The sequence below is a fragment of the Rhinatrema bivittatum genome, chromosome 9 (assembly GCF_901001135.1).
Source record: "Rhinatrema bivittatum chromosome 9, aRhiBiv1.1, whole genome shotgun sequence".
NCBI classification, from domain to species: Eukaryota; Metazoa; Chordata; class Amphibia; order Gymnophiona; family Rhinatrematidae; genus Rhinatrema; species Rhinatrema bivittatum.
The window spans coordinates 128102855-128124939 of record NC_042623.1 but is presented as its reverse complement, the minus strand read 5'-3'; the positions used below and the strand labels follow the sequence as shown (position 1 = coordinate 128124939).

General features: G+C 42.6%; 1 protein-coding gene across 1 annotated transcript in view; it reads right to left on the bottom strand.

Annotated features, from left to right (window-relative positions):
- The window catches only part of LOC115098487 (cullin-associated NEDD8-dissociated protein 1-like), a 257944-nt gene extending 242416 nt beyond the window's left edge, over window positions 1-15528 (bottom strand). Inside the window, 1 exon segment of the mRNA XM_029615022.1 lies at window positions 15291-15528. Within this exon segment, the coding sequence (XP_029470882.1) occupies window positions 15291-15358 (68 nt within the window). The 5' untranslated portion in view covers window positions 15359-15528.
- Between the last annotated feature and the right edge of the window lie 6557 nt (window positions 15529-22085).

Here is a 22085-nt window from a genome sequence, read left to right as displayed (position 1 = left end):
ACCACAAGGTTCCGCTCTGCCACTCTAATATTTATCTGCCTCTGCTTTGCTACTTACTAAACAATCTAGGTAATACAATTTAAAATCTACACTGATGATTTTCAGTTTTTTATTCCATATTCCTCATCATGGTCCAACATACTTTACATTAAAACAATTAACAGCTGGCTTTCACACAATCGTTTAAAACTCAGCATTGTAAAGACAAATTATTCATCTGTCTTCAATTCCTCACTCCACATGTAGTCCCAATGCAGCTCAATTTAGACGGTATCGTAATCCCTATTCTATCAAAAGCGTGGAATTTAGGTGTCATATTAGACTCCAGTCTATGTCACATTATATTTCCCTTGTCGTAAAACTCTTTTTTTCAAACTACATATGTTGAAACACCTACGTCCCCTCCTATATCCTGATGATTTTCGAATACTACAATCCTTGATTTTCAATAGCCTTGATTATTGTAACACCCTCTTTATTGGACTTCATGATAACGCCATACAACTAATACAGAATTCGGCAGCTCATATTCTAACAGGCAAATCTCGCAGAGATCACATTTCTCCAATTTTATATTCACTACACTGGTTACCAATCCATTACAGAATAAATATAAAATCCTCTTCATCATCCATAATTTGAATCACAACGATGCATCAACCTGGCTGAGTACACAACTTCGAATATACCAAACAGAAATTTACGTTCTATACATAAAAATTTGTTACAAATACCAACAGAGTCGCAAGACTAGACATAAATAGATGTGCTTTTTCCATCGCTAACCCCCAAATCTGGAACGCAATCCCTGTTAACTTGAGACAAATAACGTACCATAAAGAGTTTAAAAAGAATTAGAAAACTTCTCTTTAGGAGTGCCTTTGACACTTTACACCTTCCTCTTAAATATCCATCTTGATGGCACTTTAAAGAAAATCAATTGACTTGTCACTGCCATCACCTAGCACTGGAGCTACACTGTCATTCTCATGTCTTTTTGTTTTTGGTAATTTGCTTTGTGAGCTTCGCTATATTTTAATGTCATTTTAATATTATATATGGAATACAATTATGTAAAGAGTTTTGATAACCATTGAGTGTAAAAACAGTATATAAATAATTTTAAATAAATTGAAAGCTGGCAAATGTAGTTAAAACATTTATATGCAATAAACAACAGGATTAATAAGAGCTCTTTTCTTTCTATATAGATATGTAATTGGTTCTCTAACCCAGAAAAGGTTATATTCTCAGATAAGCATGCTCTCTTTTGTTCTGTACTACAGCAAAGTTGTTAAGCTGATGTAGAGTGTGTAAAAGTTTGATTCTGTGTGTGTAATTTTCAGATTTCTTAAAATACTTACCACCATCTTCAAAATTTCATTAACTGTTGTAGTGTTCCGTTTTTGTCTTCTGGTGTTTTGTTCTTTTTTGTGTCTTTTTCCTTTCACTCACTCTTGTTTGTGTTTTTCTCTGCTCTCTTGTTTCTGTCTAGCTAGACTTTTCTTGTTTTGGGTATTTGTGTGTGCAGAATTAGCTCTAATTTATATGTGCAGCTTGGTGCGATCTAGAGTCCGCTGCTAGAATGCGATGTTTCCTTCCCTCTACCAAGTGTGCTGCTTGAATTTGTCACCTGCATTGTTGACGAGTGCCGTCTGATGTTGGGGCACGATGTCTCATTTATAATCTTCCTCTTCTCTAGACACTGTGTCCTTCCACACCATGCACAGAATCTAACTACTCTGTCCCGTTTATCTTCAAGTAAACTAGTGTGCAACCCTTAGTGTATTTCCACAACTGCTTTGAACTTTGTCTTTTTTTTTTTTTTTTTTAAATAGCAACAGATAGTTTTTCCCTAATCTAAAACACTCCTGAGGGAATAGGTGACATGCATGGTGGTATAATTGATAAATAGTCTTTCATTACTCCAGCTGGGTGTTTATTCTGCAGTTCTTTCCTAATAAATTCTTGAACAGTAGGGACTTTTCTTCATCCTAAAAGAAAAAATAAATAAAATTCCTAAGCCCTTAAAAATAACCCATGGATGTTTTGGACGTCCTAGCGGCTTACTCAGAAGTTTGTTATCCACTCTTTACTTCATCTCAAATAAATACTTTTCAGTTGAGGAAGCTATTTTAATTTTTTTTTTTTAATGCTTTTGACGGCTGAGATTTGCTGCCCCAATTTCATTTACATGCAAAATTAAGTAAAAAAAAAAATCCTCCGCACTTAGTCCACATGACATTTATCATTATGAATCTGGAGTTTATTTATTATGGCCCTTACTAAATGAAGGGATATCAACTTGGTATACTGGTATATCCCACTATATATTCATACACATGTGCCACAGCTATTTTTCCATTCACTACCTTTTGTCTTTCACTGTTTTATATCTCAATAAGTTAAACAAACTGCTTTACAGCTTTTTACAGTCAACTGTTATTTTAGTTACCTTTAGTATTCATTCTAAAGAAAATTTTAAACTCATTCACTCAAATCCATATATTATTGTGTGCCTGTCTGATCCCTCAGCGTTCTCACTTCAGTTTTTGATAATAGCTGTCTGTGACCGAGTACAGCAAAGTAAGTCTGCTCTTCTCAATGTCAAGCGTTGCTGTCTGCAACATGCTAAACTGTAACAGTTTTTTTTTTTGTGTTATATTCATGCTTTGATGAGGTCACTAAACAAACCGTGCCACTAATGCTCTCTGGTGTCTCATATGGCACTCTAATACCCCCATGCTATAGATCAGGGGTTGGCAATTCCGATCCTCGAGGGCTGCAAACTAGTCAGGTTTTCAGGATATCCTTAGGGGCGGATTTTAAAAGGAGCGCGAATAGCCTACTTTTGTTTGCGCTCCAGGCGCAAACAAAAGTACGCTGGATTTTAGTAGATACGCGCGGAGCCGCACGTATCTGCTAAAAACCTGGATCGGCGCGCGCAAGGCTATGGATTTTGTATAGCCGGCACGCGCCGAGCCGCGCAGCCTACCCCTGTTCCCTCCAAGGCCGCTCCGAAATCGGAGCGGCCTTGGACTTTCCTTTGCCCTCCCCTCACCTTCCCCTCCCTTCCCCTACCTAACCCACCCACCCGGCCCTGTCTAAACCCCCCCTTACCTTTGTCGGGGGATTTACGCCTCCCTCCGGGAGGCGTAAATCCCCGCGCGTCAGTGGGCCTCCTGCGCGCCGGGACGCGACCTGGGGGCGGGTCCGGAGGGCGCGGCCGCGACCTGGGGGCGGGTCCGGAGGGCGCGGCCACGCCCCCAGGCCCGCCCCCGGAACGCTCCCGACACGCCCCGAAAACGCCGCGCGGTTCGGGCCCGCCCCCCGACACGCCCCCTCCGAAAACCCCGGGACTTACTCGAGTCCCGGGGCTCTGCGCGCGCTGGTAGGCCTATGTAAAATAGGCTTCCCGGCGCGCAGGGCCCTGCTCGCGTAAATCCGCCCGGTTTTGGGCGGATTTACGCGAGCAGGGCTCTGAAAATCCGCCCCTTAATGAATATGCATGAGAGAGACCTGCATACACACTGCCTCAGTTGTATGCAAATCTATTTCATACATATTCATTAGGGGTATCCTGAAAACCCGACTGGTTTGCAGCCCTCGAGGACTGGACTTGCCCACCCCTGCTATAGATGGTCACTATTTCCATAAATGGTTTTATGCCATTAGAATTTCTTAAAGTGTCCCCAGAAACCACAGAAGAGCCAAAGTGCTACACTGGCCGCTTCACTGTTTCTGTCTGTGCCATGAGGCTAAGTTGCCACAGCAACAGCTTCTGTAAGTCTGAGCTGTGCCATGCTGTAACTTGCAGAGAAAACCAAGACTGGACTAACCGCAAGAATCTGGAAAGGAGTCAATTAAAAATAAAATTTATAAAAGAGATTCCTGACCCCAAGCAGCAGGAATGCTGCTGGGAACCATCCAGCTTTCCTCTCATATTTTACATGTAGTGGGAATTTGTTTAAGGGCCCTCAAACCATTATATTGGCATCCCCTGCATTTCAATTTACTTATTTAACTTATTTTAATTATATTTTTTAAATTTTCTCAGAGAAACATAGATGGTGCCTATCTCGTCTTTTTTGTTGTTTTTAACCCACAGGATCTGTTTAAACCTCTCCCCGCTACATATTTTCCCCTCTGGCTTTATTTTTATGCATCTTCAGCAGCACCACAGACCTGGACGTGATGTCACAATGACAACAACAACTTGGTCTGTGCCTCAGTCCAACACAGGTTTTCCCAAGGCTCCTGAACACCTTCAGCAGCCACCCTATATGAAACCATGTAAACAGAGGCTTCCTCTTGCTGCTGCCGCAGTCGGGAAGAGAAGCAGCAGCAACAGCAGCACTGCTTCCTTCCACTTGCCTGCTCTGCTCCCTCTTGATACTGTCCAAGACCTTCCTCTCCTCCAGAGAGCCACAGGAGGAAGAGAAACATTCCTGCAGCTGCCTCTCTCCTGCAGCCCAAGGGCACCTGAGCACTGCTCCCAGCTTCAAGCCCCTGCAACCAAGTGCTGTGGGATGAGCAAAAAGGAAGACACTTATGCAGTCTAGCAGCAGCCTGATGCTGATTTCCTTTCCTGCTAATCCCAGCCTGTCCTCCCTGAAGCCCCTGGGCACAGCAGGAAAAGAAGAGGGGGGGGGGGGGGGGGGGGAAGGGGAACAAAAAAAAAACAAAAAACAGAAACACAACAATATACCTCTAAGGTATTGCCTCATAGGGGCAGCCTCCACCAACTTTCCACCTAGCCGTGTCAGTCAGGGGTAAAGGGTGCCCTTCCTCAAAATTAAAAAATAATAATAATTGGAACCCCCTCCCCCATCCTGCCTCTTATTATACCATAATGGATCAAAGAGTTTTGATTCAGAAACAAAGGTGAAGGCATTTGTTGACCTTTTGGGTCTAGGACAGACTCAAAGGAACCATTTTTTTTGGTATTATGAAATGATATTGAATAAAGTCCCTTGCCCGCATTCAGGATTAGAGCTTGTAAGTTCTGAAGCTTTATTAGGTGGTGCTTATAGCTTCTCTTGGCAGGGGAGATGCAGGGGGAAATACTGAAGGCACCAGGGACTGGCACAACAAGTTCTGGTCTGTGGTGATGTGTGTCCACTCATGATAAAATCATAAAAGACCTGCACTGACCAGGACTAACGCCAGAAGGGCCTGATAAGCGTCACAGAGTCTTGCCTTTAGCTTTCTTGGTCTCTTGAAAGATGTTAGCTTTGGACATACCTGCCTGAGAAAGGGACTTCTTAGCAGATCTGAACTTACAAAGTCTCGGGCTCGCTGCCGCCTCGCACCACAATGCGGGCCTTATCTTCTGGGAGTCTCTGGAGTTTAAATGCCCCTAAATCCTTACCTTAGAACTTCCTAAATCTGTCCAGAGGACCCCACAACCAGTTGGGTTTTCAGGATTGTAATGGCCTATGATGATTATAAACCATGTAGGGAAGGAGACATGGAAACAGGAGATCAATAGAAAAAGTTACTTTATAAAAAGTATTGTAATACAAAAATATAATAAGTGATACAGGTAATACAGAGGCTACAGTATATATGCATATAAGAAAATACAGTAAAAAGAAAAACATATCAACATGCTTATGTACAGAACAAGAAAAGAGGTTTACTTCCCTTATCTCCCCCTCAAGAGTTAAATAGTACAACCCTGGTGTTGTCCTAGTAAGATGATGGTGCAAAATTTAAGCAATTCTCCTCCAAGGTGTGAGGACCAAAAAAAACAAAAACCCACCACTAGGCAGGAGAATAGATCTGTATCTAGCTGTCTTCTATCCATTCCAAGTTACTGGAGCTGGGGGATGAGGATTTATATTGTTTGATACACAAACACAGGCAACTCAGATTTGTCTCAAGCAGTCCTGAGCTGCAGATATGCACAGATTTGATTACTTTGTCTCAAGCAGTAAATTCTAAATTATATTGTCTGCTCTCAATGTTTCCCTTTTCGGTGGGAGCTTTGTCCCTAAAGGTGCATCTAGATGTCTTTTAGTCCACTCTCCCTAATCATAATACAAGGATAGCCATGATGAATATGTAAGAGAAATTTGCATATGCCCCATATAATATGCAAATTTATTTTATACAAATTCATTTTGGATATCCTGAAAACCCAACTGACTGTGGAGTCCCCAGGACAGGTTTGAGAAGCCCTGTCTTAACTAGTTTCTCCAGATCCTCCCTTCCCTTAACTAGTTCTTCAGGTGCTCCGCTAAAGGGAAGTTTACAAAGCCAGGCCTTAAAACACAGAGTCTGCTGCCCACTTACACAGCCCGAGAAACATCTAAGGTTACCACTCGGGAGGACATCCTGACCAAATCATAAAAGGAGTCTGCCAAAAACGCTGCCCCCCCCCCGATTCTAGGACATGTTTCTGGGCTTTCCAGGAGCTGCTGAATCCAGCATACTAATGCTCAAGCCACATAGAGGGCTATATAGCCATAGCATTTGTGGTGAAGACTTGTTTCAGGTCTGCTTCAATTTTCCGAGCCTGTGAGCAGTCCTGCCCTCTACCAGAATGGTCTTAAACGTTACTGACACTAGCATATCCACTCTGGGAGATCTGCTAGAAGAATCTTTTAAGGAGATATAAACTGCTCAAGACTCAGCCACCCTTAAGTTCACTTTGCAGGTAGTCACACTCAACCAATATCATGTTGATGCATATATCAAGGTGATGCATATAGGGAAAAATAACCCATGTTATAGTTACACAATGTTAGGATCCATATTAGGAGCTACCACCCAAGAAAGATCTAGGCGTCATAGGGGATAACACATTGAAACCGTCGGTTCAGTGTGCTGCAGCAGTCAAAATAGCAAACAATGTTGGGAATTATTAGAAAGGGAATGGTGAATAAAACGGAAAATGTCATAATGCCTCTGTATCGCTCCATGGTGAACCGCACCTTGAATACTGTGTACAATTCTTGTCTCCACATCTCAAAAAAGATATAGTTGTGATGGAGAAGATACAGAGAAGGGCGACCAAAATGATAAAGGGAATGGAACAGCTCCCCTATGAGGAAAGACTAAAGTGATTAGGAATTTTCAGCTTGGAGAAGAGACGGCTGAGGGGGGAAATGATAGAGGTGTTTAAAATCATGAGAGGTCTAGAACAGGTTAATGTGAATTTGTTATTACTCTCAGATAATAGAAAGACTAGGGAGCACTCCATGAAGTTAGCATGTGGCACATTTAAAACAAATCTGAGAAAGTTATTTTTCACTCAACGCACAATTAAACTCGAATTTGTTGCCAGAGGGTGTGGTTAGTGCAGTTAGTATAGCTGTGTTTAAAAAAGGATTGGATAAGTTCTTGGAGGAGAAGTCCATTACCTGCTATTAATAAGGTTGACTTGGAAAATAGCCACTGCTATTACTAACAACAGTAGCATGGAATAGACTTAGTTTTTGGATACTTGCCAGTTTCTTATGGCCTGGATTGGCCACTGTTGGAAACAGAATGCTGGGCTTGATGGACCCTTGGCCTGACCCAGTATGGCATGCTTTTATGTTCTTAAGGGCCTCATATAGAGGAAAAGCCTTATGAGGCTTCTAAATGAACAGGATCATGTCCCCCTTTTTTTGCATTCATTATCCTAAAGCAGCTAAGACATCAGCAGTAAGTGCTGACAGCTCTTCCTTCTGGAAGAGTCTTATGTCACAAGATTCTTCCTCGGAAGAGTATTCACCCTCCTCTTCAGACATCATAGGCCATCTGTGACAGAGCCCTCCCCTACCTCGAAGTCTCATCTAGACTTAAGGGGCCAAGATGGCCCGAGAATCTGATGCCTTCAGCCAGTTGTAGTCATTTAACCCTTAGCTCCCTGCAGACCTTGGTGCCTCTTGGTTCTAAGGCAAAGAAGGGACTCTATAGCCTTGTCCTTCATAGCTCAAAATGCTTGATGCATTACCAGTAAAAATCTGGCAAAACCCCTCAAACATTTGGAAGAATTTCTTTAGGCTGCTCCTGTCCCCCATGAAAGGAGTCTTATAACCTGCTTTCCCATGGAAGGGGGGAGAGGGGTTTGGGCTCCTGCCTTCTAGAAGCAGCTCTGCTCCAGCCTTCACCCCATCGCCTCCAACTTACTCGACATCCTCTGAGAGGGAGGAGGCCCCTGTACTTCCTGGTAATACTGGCTCCCGCTCCCAATCATTTGTTGGACAAAAGGAACCCATGACACTGGGGAGTCATTTGGTGCTGCAGGCAGCACAACTACAGCCCTGCATCTTTTTGTTTTCAAAAGGGCAACTGATGCTCCCGCCCTTTCCATGCCATGGGGGACTACTACTGGCAATGTCACTATATGCAGTAGCAGTATCTGTTCCCTTACCTTACAGTGCACCCACAGTTATTAACCACCACCGGAGCTGATGAAAAGGGCTGCTTTATTTCAGCAATCAGCCTTGCTGCCTGGTGCTCCTGCACAGGGGGAAGGGGGATCCTCCTTTGTTCCTCGGTTTTATTGTTTTTTAGCAAACTGCCAGGAAGGAGGGGGAAGGAGAGCGGCAAGGCATAATGGGGAATTGGATTCGAACAGCAACCAACAAGGGCCCCTGATTTTTACAGTGTGGGAAATTGATAAGCATGGGGTAACCTACACAGCATAACAGATACTATCATGAGTTTAACGGGCAGATGGACCAGCTGGTCCTTTTCTGCCATCATTTCTATGTAACCTCCGAAGTATGGATTTGGGTCCTAAAGTGAGGTGACAAAGAGTAGTGGTAAATGTAATTCTTCTCTCTGATGACAGGGTGGTTAATAACAGTGTGCTGCAGGGATCAGTCCTTGGGCTGTTTCTGTTTAACATTTTTGTAAGCAACAGTGAGGAAGGGCTATTAACAAGGTTTGCCTTTTTGCAGATAAAATCTGCAACAGAATAAATGCCCTGGAAGGTGTAGGAAACATTACGATGGCATCTAGTGAAGCCTAAGGAACTGTCTAAAGTCTGACAGCTAAGATTTAATACTAAAGATACAGTCATCCATTTTGGGTCACAACAACCCAAGAGCACAGTAGAGGGGATGAAGTTCTTCTGTGCACAAAACAAAAGCAATATCTGAAGATGATCATATCTAATGATATTAAAGTGGTTAAATAGGTTGATACGGCAATATCAAAAGCCAAAAGGATGCTTGGGAGAGGAATAGCAGAAGAGAGGAAGTGATAATACTCAAGTCTCTGGTGGTCATTTAGAGTACTATGTATAGTTCTGGATACCAAACCTCCAAAAGGTGAAATGAGGGTCAAAGGAGGTAGACTCAAAGGATGGTGGGATGCATACAACAGCCTCCCTGTGAAGGTGCTGGAGACTAGCACAGTATCAAAAATCAAGAAAGCATGGGACATAGCAATGTAATAAATGGTAGATAAAGACCAAAATAGTCCATCCAGTTTGCCCAGCAAAATGTTTAGGATAGTAACTGCCGCTCCATTCAGGTTACCTCCAAGCAGAAATGTTATACCTAAAGATAAAACACAGGATTACCCTGTTTCTTCATTTACATCCTATAGTCACTAGGAAGCCTCTGTTTATCCCATGCCCTTTTCAATTCCCTAACTGTTCTCATCTTCACTATTTCTTCCGAGAAGGCATTCCATGCATTCACCACCTTTTCTATGAAGAAATATCTCCCGATATTCTTAAGTCTAACCTGTTGGCATTTCAGATCATGACTCCTGATTCTACAGCTTTCTTTCCATCAGAAAAAATTGATTCTTGTGTATCAATGTGTTTCAGGTATTTAAAAGTCTATCACATATCTATCCTTTCTCCCCCAGGGTATAAAGATTTAGGTCCTTCAGTTTCAAGTCTTTCAGTACAGTCCCTACACTACATACTTTTTGAGATATGGTTTCCAGAACTAAAACAGTACTCCAGATAGGTCTCAAAGACCTAAGGGAATTATTACCTCCTTTTTCCTGCTGGTCATGGACCTGTGCAGTCCAGCTTCCTTCTGGCCTTAGCCACCTCTCTATCACATTGTTTCACTACCTTCACACTGTCAGACACTATCACCCAGAGGCACATAAGTCTTTCACCTCCCATCACATACAGCTCCCTTGGATTACCGCAAATGCACAACTCTGCACTTCTTGGCAATAAATATCAGCTGCCAAACCTTTGACCACTCTTCAAGCTTGCATAAAATCACTTCTCATTCTCTCTACTCCTTCAGGTATGTTCAATCTGTTGCAGACCTTATCATCATATGTAAAAATACAAACTTTACCTTCTAACCCCTCTTCAACATCCTTCTAAGATATCGAACAGAATCTGCCCCAGAACTGAACCTTGGGACACTTATCACTGATCTCGCCTCAGAGATGGTTCCATTTACCACTATGGTGTCATCCAATCAATCAATATGTAATTCATTTCACCACCTTGGGACTCATTCTCAGACTTATTTTATTCATAAGCCTCAAATGGAGACCATAATCAAAAGATTTGCTGAAATCCACAAACTATATAAAGTGCTCCTGATATAATTCTGTCATTGAACAAAAAAAAATATATCAGATGTGTTTGTCTCAACCTCCCTCTGGAAATACCATTTTGCCTCACTTTCCTTCTTTCCTTCATTAAATCCACTTTCCTTCTTTCCTTCATTAAATTTTCCAAATCACCAAGGTAAGGCTAACTGGCCTTTTGAACTACTTTTATTAAGTGGTACCTCTTCCAATGCCAAAGATCTATTAACCAGGTCCTTTGGCAGACCCGCCAGCACCTCTCCAAGCTCCCTTAATATTCTGGGATGTATCTCAGTTTTGCTAGTTCCACCTACTCACTTCTGTAAATTGGGTTGTATCCCACTCCCATACGTACTTTTGCCAATGGTCTTCCTCTAAAATATTCTTTAATTAACATTGAAGTTTGTTGGGGGGGGGGGGGTTTGTTTTGTTAAAACTATTTCAGTTATTTCCTTGTCTCCTTCTACACATTGCTTGTCTCCTTTTAATCTGAAAAATGTTTTGCAACTTTGCTTTATCTCTTCTGCGATCCTCTCATTCATTTGAGCTTTTGCTATCCCATTTCTTTCCCCATCTTTTTCAGCTTCACCACATTCTTCCCTGTGTTCCTCTTATATTTTCTGAATGCTTATGTATGACTTTTTTTCGTCCAATTTTCCCTTTTCCTCTTACTTTTAACTTACTTTTCTTAAACAGGTGTTTCATTTATTATAGCTCATTGTTGTTCTCCTTCAACCTTCTCTCAGTCTTCAAGCTCCTCCTCAAAGTACATCCCCATTTTACCAAGTCCGTATTTTTGAAATCCATGACTGAACTTAGCAAGACTTCTTTCCACCTCAGCCATATTAAACCAAACCATTTTAAGATCACTGCTGCTCAGGTGAGTATCTACTTGGACATTAGAGATACTATCTCGATTTTTGAGTATCAGGAACAGTATCCTTCCTCCCCTCATGGGTTCCATCACCATTTGTCTGGAAGAGTCCCTGGAAGGGCATCCACAATCTCTCTATTTCTTACAGATTCTGTAACAGAAATACTCCAATCCAAACTGAATCCACCAATGACCACCTCTTCCCTTCCTTCCCACTTTTAGAATATCTTCAACTAGATCTCTGTCCAAGTCTGAGGCCTGTAGACCACCCCAGCATAAACAGAAGTGCCTTCTCTCTTCTCTCTTTTTTTTTTTTTTTTTTTTTTAAAGACAGCCCTTGGCGCTTCTTCCTTTCCCCACGCACCCTACATTTCAGTTGCTTGGATATTATTTTTAGAAAGCTGCTCCTTACCCTTTTCTGTCATTTCTATCCTTCCTCAATAGATTATAGTCCAGTATAGCCACATCCCATTCATAGACTCATTGAACCATGTCTCAGTACTAATATCCAAGTCCGTGGGGCTTTCCTGCCATGGTTAGCTGTAAGCTATTTCTACTATATAGCTTTTCACTGTTCCATACACAGCCCCAGCCCCCAATATATTCAAAACCATCTTCTTTATACCAGGTTTTGAGCCATGAATCAGTCAGTTGTCTACATGGCTTAGCCTCTCCTTTCCCACAAAGGATCTTAGAGGGAGAAGAAGGGACAATAAAACTGTGTAGGAGATGTAGATGGGCAGACTGGATGCCATCTGGTTCTATGTTGCTACAGGATTGGTTCAACTGTCCAGTAGACATGGAGCTATAAGGTCACCTTACCTATCAATAATGTTCACAAGGCATTTCCAGTAAAATATAAGATAATCTGAGAAAGTTCTTTCACTCAATGCACAATTAAACTCTGGAATCTGTTGCCAGAGGATGTGGTTAGTGCATTTAGTATAGCTGTGTTTAAAAAAGGATTGGATAAGTTCTTGGAGGAGGAGAAGGCCATTACCTGCTATTAATTAAGTTGACTTAGAAAATAGCCACTGCTCTTACTAGCAACAGTAACATGGAATAGACAATTTTTGGGTACTTGCCAGGTTCTTATGGCCTGGATTGGCCACTGTTGGAAACAGGATGCTGGGCTTGATGGACCCTTGGTCTGACCCAGTATGGCATGTTCTTATGTTCTTAAAAGGTAAGCCAGTTCAAAAGTGCATTTGGATTTTCACAAAGCATTTGGCAAACACCCATGAGAGACTCATCAAGAAGTAAAAGGTTATGGGCTAGATGCCAGGATTATTGTTGATTAGCAAGTGGTTAAAAGACAGGAAATAGCACTAAATATTTTTCGAAATCAAGAAAAGTAATTAATGGAGTACAACAAGTATCAGAATTGGGACCTCTGCTGCTCATCATTCATAAATGTTTTGGAAAAGGTAATGAGAGGTGATGAAATTGCAGAGGACACAAAATTATTTAAAGTTATTAAAATAGCTGCTGATTGTGAGGAACTGCACAAGGATCTTGTGAGATTCAGATGCCTGGGCATCTGAACAGGAGATTAAATTTGTAACTGCAAAGTTATGCACATAGGGAAAAATAATTACAGCTACAGGTACATAATGCTGGATTCTATACCGAGAGTCGCCACCCAGCAAAAAGACTGTGGAACCCTTATGGACAATATTTTGAAATTCTCAGTTCAATCCACGGCAGCAGTCAAAAAAGAAAAGAGAGCATCAGGAACGATCCAAAAAGGAATGAAGGATGATCAGATAGAAAATATGCTTCTGAATCGATCCATGAAGCGACCGCACTTTGAATATTGTATGCAATTCCAGTTGCTTCAGCTCAAAAAAAAAGACAAACAGAACTAGACAAAGTGCAGAGGGCGGCATCAAAAATGATAAACAGAATGGAATAGTTCTGGTATGAAAACATGAGTGGGGTGGAACAGATTAGTTCAGGATGGTTATTTACCCTTTCCAATACTAATCATGGGGACATTCCATGATTAGTATTGGAAAGGGTAAATAAACCAGCAGATTTAAAACAAATAGAAGAAACTTTTACTCAGCACACAATCAAGCTGTGGTATTTGCTGCCAGATGACATGGTCAAGGCAACTAGTATAGCATAGTTTAAAAGTGGTTTGGACAAGTTCCTGGTGGAAAAGTCCATAAAACGTTATTAGCCAGGCAGAAAAAAGAAAGCTATTGTTATTCCTGGAAGGGAGTAACCAAAAACAGATTTACTTCATGGGGATCTGCCATGTACTTACGACCCAGACAGGATTTGACCCAGCATATGAAGGCTTTCAGAGGTTTGGACAAATAAATACATAGTCCATAAAACTATGTATTTTGTATTAACCCTGTTAATTTGTATTTTTACAAATGTATTTTGTATTATTTTGTATTAACCCTGTTAATTGTATTTTTATCGGTTATATGTAAGGGCTCCGCCCAAAAGTTCTTGTTTTTTGTGAACCGATACGATGTGTGAACGGCTATCGGTATAGAAGAGACTTTAAATAAATAAATGTTTGTGTATATCTAGTCTGGCTCCTCCTCCTACATGCTTTTATCATGAATGAAATATGCCAAATATCTTTTGAGGGTATTTACTTTTGAGGGTAAATAGCTATTTTGCAATGCTATTTACCCTCAAAATCTAACCTACCGGTAATTTTGAGTAAATCAAGCCTTACATCCATCCTTGCGTTTAAGCAGCCTTTATATCAGAAATGTTGTACAGATGTTTGCATATTTGAATCCGAAGTACTACACCATGAGTGACCAACTCCAACCCTCAACAGCCACAAACAAGCTTGGTTTACATGATATCCATAATGAATATGCATGACATATTTACATACAATAGAGGCAGCACATGCAAATAAAGCTCATGCATATTTTATTGTGGATATCCTGAAAACCAGATTGGTTAGTGGCTATTGAAGACCAAAACTGGCCTACTTCTAATTAATTACATTTTTCATTTTAGATATTTTATTTCAGTGAGAAACTCTCTCAAGGTAAAATACCATGTCCATTAAAGTCAAACCATCTCCAGACCTGGAAATAAGTAAGCACTGTATAAAATTAGTTCTGCTAGTAGTTATAAATCATGTTAATATCAGATATTCAAAGTATGTAGTTCTTACAGGAAACTAAAAGGCTGATACATTTTAAAAGTAGATGCAAGTTCCAATTCTAATTTACATGTTAAATGTTATGACTGGCAACTTCATTCCAACCTAACTTTCCTTTGGGAACACAGACTTTTTCTATTGGTTGCCCTCTGTTTATTTACTAATTATATAAGGCCACATATACTGAACATTTTTCCCCACAAAGGGTCTGATATACTAACTGTATTTACCATTTTGTGTCTATGGGAAAAACACTCAGTACATCGTACCCAATATTTGTGCTGCTTGTTTTCTTTACAGTATTTTTGTTAGCTCCCATTTATTGGGTTTAAAACTAGCAGTTTTGGAATTAAGCGTTTGTAAAGACGCTAACATGTAAATTAGCAAATCTACATGAAATATTGCAGAGCACAAAAATGATTTAGAACCCTTCCATAAACACATGCCAACAGAATAAAAAAAAAAAAAAAACTTACACCGGCATCTCTAGAATGTTTTAATAGTTTAACGCAAGGCACTCATTTTAAATGACAAAGTCAAAGTAAACTACGCTACTGCACAGCTAAACGCCCCTGCAAAGTCGGGCTCCATTTGCATCAGCAGAACTGTTCTCGACATCCAGATGAACCCACCAACCCTTCCTCCCCCTCTGCAGTAGACAGGGGCACCCGCTGTGGTGTCCGACATAAATACAACCCCTGCCACCGCTTCCACAGCCAGACTGCGCCACTTTCGTCCGTACAACCACTGATTTTCTCCTACCTGAAGTCCTTGTCGCTGGATGTCATTTTCTCTAGCAGATTGGAGATATGATAGGAGGCACTCGCCATGTTGTTGGGCCTCGTCAGTGACTCGCGCTCTCACGTTAGGCCTCACTCTTTCAGAAACGTGCCTTCTCGGTACGGATTAGGAAAGCCTCGCGCTACTACCACCGCTGTGTGCAACGTCACTAAGCGCCAGCGCGCGGAACCAGCAGGGGAGGGATAGAGCGAAAGAAAAGGACGAGGCCAGGTCGGCGCATGCGCGTTAAGAATACTAGCGGTGGAACGTTTATAATCACGTACCCAGTAGAGTGCTGCTCCTGGAGGCGGAAACGGTAGCCAAAATTGTTTTCTCTTCCATTACATTAACTGGGATGGTGACTAGCTCACTTTCCGACCACTTCAGAGCGTTCTCATGAGCTATTACCTTCATGCTGTCAGCTCTGCTGGAAGAGTTGTGGCGGAGGGGTACACGGAGCAGACCGTGCGAAGACCCACATGTTACTTTCGCGGCTGCGCGATCTTGTTGTTTGCGGCGTGATACAAACAACGAGGAAGGAAGTAGCAGGTTTTCACGTATTAAGAGTTCTGTGCATTTAATTATATGACTGTCAGAGATGACATAAGGGGGATGGGGGATGCGGGACACGGCGACTCAGGCAGAGCGCTTCCCACCACCACCCTCAGATTGAAGAGCCAAGGGCCTGCTATTACGGAAGGGGGCCTGTTTTGGCCCAGCTGTAGGGACCTTCGTTCCGTTTTTATTTTTTCCTGGATATTTCTATTACAAAATAAAAGGAAAATTACTTTGATATAACACACAGAACAAAAACCAGTGGGAAAGTCATTTTCCACTGATTCTTTTTCTTATAACATTGAAATTGCCAGGAAAAATAAAATAACTGGAAACGAATGTTCCTGACACATCGTTTCACCACAAACAAAAAAAGCACCTTTTTATGTTTTACATTGCAATATTAACATCTAGTATAAACTTGAAACGGGAGATAAATTATTTGTATCGAAATTAAATTTACACTGAGTGAAATATAGGGGCAACAGAATGCCTTTTTGGTTGAGGGTAGGGTCATGAAAATTGTCCCCAACTATCATTCTCTTACAGACAGTGGATCTGGGGAGGAAGGAGGGTAGGGGATCTGGGTATAGGAAGAAGGAGATCCAGAGCACTCCAGGGGAAATTCTGCACACCAAACTGTAAAATTCTGCAAATCTTATATTGGTAAAAATACCTCAATATAGATCACTCTGATCAGTTTTTAATTTAAAATGTAATACAGAAAAGTTGTTACCCAAAGATGCAATCTTAAATATTTTGAGCAGAATTCCCCTAAAAGTGCACAGTAAGAGTGTTTCTTCCAACATTTCTCCTTACTGCTCTGGCCAGACCCCTTTCACTCTGCCCTCTCTGGCTCTAATTCCTCCATTCTGTATCATCTCTCCCCTCCCACTACAGGCTCAACCCCTTACACGCCCAGAGTTTGACCCCCTCACACAGGCTCTTTCTCCCACGCTCTCTCACATACACCTTCACACAAGCTCTCTCTGTCCCTTTCTCTCACACAGGTTTTCTTTGTCCCTCTTTCACACACACTTTCACATAGCCTCCCTCTCTCTCTCACACATTCCATCACACAGGCTTCCTGTCTCTCAAGCACACACACACACATGCCCTCACACAGGCTCCCTCTCTCACACAGGCTCCTTCTCTCTTGCACACTCACACAACCCTTCATATAGGCTCCCTTTCTCACACACACAGTCCTTTACATGGACTCACTGTCACACACAAACAAGCACCCTTACAAAATCCTTCTATCACACACATCTCTCATTCAGGCTCCAAATCACACACCACAAACCCTCCAGTGCGCTGTTATTCTGTGCACACACACACCCTCCCAGCATTCTACTCACACACACAGGCCACATAGCCCTCCTTATCTGCAAGTGGGTCTCCCTAGCCTCTCTCAATGTTCAAGCTCCTTAGCCACAAGCGGGATGGGATCTGCTCGTGGACTATCATGCCTCATTGTCTTCAGCAGCAAGCAGGATGGGCTGTGCTTGGGACCCACTGGGCATCCCTTGTCTTCAACAGCTGATGAAATTACACAAAAGAAGGAGGAGACAGGAGCTTGGCAGAGCTTTGGGCACCTCATTCTCCTCCTTCCCTATCATTTACTAAGCCCCAGTGTTGTTCTTTGAAAGACATCTTTCAAAGCACGACGCAGCAGACAGTTGAGAGACAATACAAGTACCGACCCACTGCCTCCAATGCATTTTTTTTTTTTTTTAGAAGATCCTGACTTCCAGTGAAGCCAGCTCACTGAGAAGTCACATCTGGCAGAGCTCCGCAAGGGCCTACTCAATCTGCAAACTTTGTGCCCCTTAAGATTTTGTGTTTTTTCAATTACAAAATATTACTCGTCTTCTCACCTGCGTTATTGTGTCTGTTGGAATGTCAGTGAAATCTGCAAGACTGGCGAAGGAAAAAGAAAACGTGAAACCCATACATAGCAATATAGCGACAGAGCTTGAGAAAGGCATTTCTGACCTGAAAGAGGATTTGGTACGCAATATTTCGAAGTTGATATCAGCGAATTTGGATAATTATTTATCTAAGTTGCAGCCCTCTATGGATGAGATTAAAAAGAGTATTTAGAAGCACTCTGAATCTTTGGCGGATCTGGAGAATTGAGTATCTGCACAGGAGGTAATCTCGGAACAGTTAGTTACTCTTAAAAAAGAAAATGTCTTATTACCAGACAGAATAAAGGACCAAGAAAATAGAGCTCAGCGTAACAATTTACAGGTCATTGGCTTACTGGAACAGATTAAAGAAGACCAATTTATGCAATTTTTTCAAGTATGCTTACCCAAAGTACTGGGGTAGTCCATGGAAAACGAACCACTTGTAGTGGAGTATGCACATTGTGTTGGTTCAGTATGAGATAACATGCAAAGTCCTAGATCAGTTATAGCTGTTTCTATGTTTCTAAATACTTAATTTCACCATCAAGGTCCTATTAATGCAAGCATAACAGAAAAAGAAGAGAGTTCTTAAATATGAAGGTTAGAAATTGATTCTTTATAATGACTTTTCGCAGAAAGTTTCTGAAGCCCATATACACCCCAGGGTTCTGAAAGACCTAAAAAATGAAATTTCAGAGCTATTTCAATTAATTTGTAACCTATCATTAAAATCATCCAGTGTACCTGAAGATTGGAAGATGGCCAATGTAACCCCTGTGTTGCGTCCATCAGTCTCAGATGGCTTCGACCTCTGTGCCTCACCTTTCTTCCTTATCTCTCCTCAAGCCTTGGGAAGATGGCTGCTGCCGCTCTCTCCGGCGTCCCCGGAACGGCTACGGCAACGGTGTTCGCCATGATTTTCCTGAGGGCCTCCTAGGGTGCGCGCGCACACTCCACCCACATATTTATCCACGTCATGGCGGGAACCTCGGGGCATCCCCTCCGAATGACATCACATCCTGGTATTTAGCCTGCCCTTCGTTTGCTAACAAATCAAGTTAGCAAGGATTGGACTGCCTCTGGTCTAAGCTGCTCTGCCGCTTCCTAGCTGCTGCAGGAAGCTCTCTCTCTCTCTGCCCTTTGGGGTAATTCATCGCTAACCTGGGTACCCACTCCTCGGGGGCCCTTATGCTCTCTTACAGGTGCCTATCTGCGATATCGGGTACTTGCTCCTCGAGGGCCTGCTCTGGTGCCTTACTGATCTACTTTTGCCTGCCAGGATCTTCATCAATATAGCTATCTACTTCAGTGAGTAACTAATCTTATCAGTCTGTCTCAGCTTCAGCGCTCAGAGTCTGCATCCGGGACTTTCCTCTACCACCTTGCGCTGCCTACCATCTACTCGTGTGTGGAACTGGTCTCCTCTGCTGAGGACCCCTGGACTACTTCTACTGGGTTACCTCACTGCTGCTGCTCCCTGGGCAGTATCACCAAGCTGTATAATAAATGCAAATTCTCTGTGTCTGTGTGTATAGAGTCTAGCTTATTACTGTGGTTCCTCATGGGGCTCCTCCCTGTGGGAGTTGCATTCACCGCAGTACCCAAGAATCCACTCCAACACCTCAAAACCATAACACCCTATATTTAAAAAGGGATCCAGGGGTGATCCGGGAAACTATAGACCGGTGAGCCTGACTTCAGTGGAAATTGTTATAAAGAATAAAATCACAAAACATTTAGATAGACATAGTTTGATGGGACACAGCCAGCATGGATTTACCCAAGGGAAGTCTTGCCTCACAAATCTACATTTTTTTGAAGGAGTGAATAAACATGTGGACAAAGGTGAACCAGTAGATGTGGTGTATTTGGATATTCAGAAGGCGTTCGACAAAGTCCTGCATGAGAGGCTTCTAAGAAAACTAAAAAGTCATGGGATAGGAGGTGATGTCCTTTTGAGGATTGCAAGTAGGTTAAAAGACAGGAAACAGAGTGTAGGATTAAATGGTCAGTTTTCTCAGTGGTAAAAGGTAAACAGTGGAGTGCCTCAGGGATCTGTACTTGGACCATTACTTTTTAATATATTTATAAATGATCTGGAAAGGGGTACAATGAGTGAGGTGATCAAATTTGCGGATGACACAAAATTATGCAGAGTAGTTAAATCTCAAGTGGATTGTGATGAATTGCAGGAGGATCTTGCGATACTGGAAGATTGGGCTTCCAAATGGCAGATGAAATTTAACGTGGACAAGTGCAAAGAGATGCATATAGGGAAAAATAATCCTTGCTGTAGTTACACAATCGGGTCTATCCTGTACCGAGCGGTAGGAAGAGCTGCGTTAGTGCCTGCGGCACCCGCGGTTGCCGCACGCACAGTGCAGCACACCTACCGCTCGATCCTGAACATTAATTTTATGTAAATGTAAACTGCGTCCGTGAAGCCTTAGGCCCACGCAACCCATTTTACTGGATAGAGCGCCTATACAGTATCCTGGGTGCGCGGGCCTAACGCTTCACGCCACGCTGGTATCTGTCATTTCATCCCGTGACGCCAAACGTCGTGACGTCACGTCTTCAGCGGCCAATTGCACGCTTTCCCCCGTGCAGGCGGCCATCTTCGTCGGGAGGAGCTACCGGAGCCACGATCGCCATGTGTTCCTGCTGATGGCTGCAAAAAAAAGTAAGTTGTGCAGGCGTCCGAAAGCGACTTACTTTTGGGATCTTGACAGATCCCAAAGTAAGTCGCTTTTGGAAAAAAACCAAAATTGTCGCTTTTGGAAAAAAACCAAAATTTTGAAAAAAAACCAAAATTGCTTTTGGTTTTTTTTTCGCTTCGCCGCTGTCAGTGTCTATTCTCCCCTCCTCCCGGAGCAAGGCTGAAAAAGCAGCTCCGGGAGGAGGGAAGAACTGACAGCGGCGAAGCAACTTACTTTTTGCAGCCCCCTCCGGACATCGGAGGGGGGCTGCAACGTTTTTTTCGCTTTTTTTTTTTTTTGCTTCGGGAGGAGGGGAGAGGACTGGGGCTGCCACGGAGACTGGCACCCACGATCGCGGCCGGGGCAGGTGAGCGGGGGCTGGGGGAAAGCTTGCCACCTACCCTTACCCCTGCCTCTACCGCAGGGTCAGGGTAGGCGGTAAGTTTGCAGGTTAAACGCGCGACAAAACGGCAGGGAAAGATAGCGATAGTCGGGGCGCGGGTTACGGGATGCTAGGGAATAGCTAATTCGCTCGTTTGCATGCAATATCCATGCCGCGTGCGGAAGGGGTTGGCCGGGGATTTTAGGACGCGGTAGGAGTAGGTTATAGTGGATTCGGGATCGCAGGAAGGGATAACGCAGCCGGAAAGTGAGTAAAACGCGGCTTAGGAGCAGGGTAAACCGGCCGCACTTTACAGGATAGACCTGAATGTTAGGTTCAATCTTAGGAGTTACCACCCAGGAAAAAGATCTAGGCATCATGGTTGATAATACATTGAAATTAGCCCAGTGTGCTGTGGCGATCAAAAAAGCAAACAATGCTAGAAATTAAGGAAATGGAAAATAAAATGGAGGATGTCATAATGCCTCTGTATCATTCCATGGTGAGACCGCACCTTGAATACTGTGTGCAGTTCTGGTCACTGCATCTCAGAAAGGATATAGCTGCACTGGAGAAAGTGCAGAGGAGGGCGACCAAAATGATAAGGGGCATGGAACAGTTGCCCTATGAGGAAAGGCTAAAGAAGTTAGGGCTGTTCAGTTTGGAGAAGAGGCGACAAGTCTACAAAATCATAAAATGGCTTGAAAAAGTTAATGTAAATCAGTTATTTACTCTCTCAGGTAATAGAAGGACCAGGGGGTACTCCATGAAGTTAGCAAGTAGCTCATTTAAAACAAATCAAAGAAAATTCTTTTTCACTCAGACCATCTTTTCCCAGTCTCCAGCAGGTCAGCCCAAGGCTCCACTAAACTGAGACTCCCACAACAAAGAGATATATTTTATAGTCTCTTTGTTGTGGGATTTATCCTCTAGGAACTTATCCAAATCTTTGAAAAAGGTTTGGATAAGTTCCTAGAGGATAAATCCAAAAACTACTATGATGGTAATTAATAAGCAATAGTAGCTTGTGGTCTATCTAATGTTTGGGTACTTGCCAGGTACTTGTGACCTGGATTGGCCACTGTTGGAAACAGGATGCTGGGCTTGATGGACCCTTGGTCTGACCCAGTATGGCGTATCTTATGTTCTTATTAAGGAGATGGCCCAGACTTACTCGGAGCTTTATGGGCGGGGCATCTGATTCTCATTTCTTTTTCCAGCCATG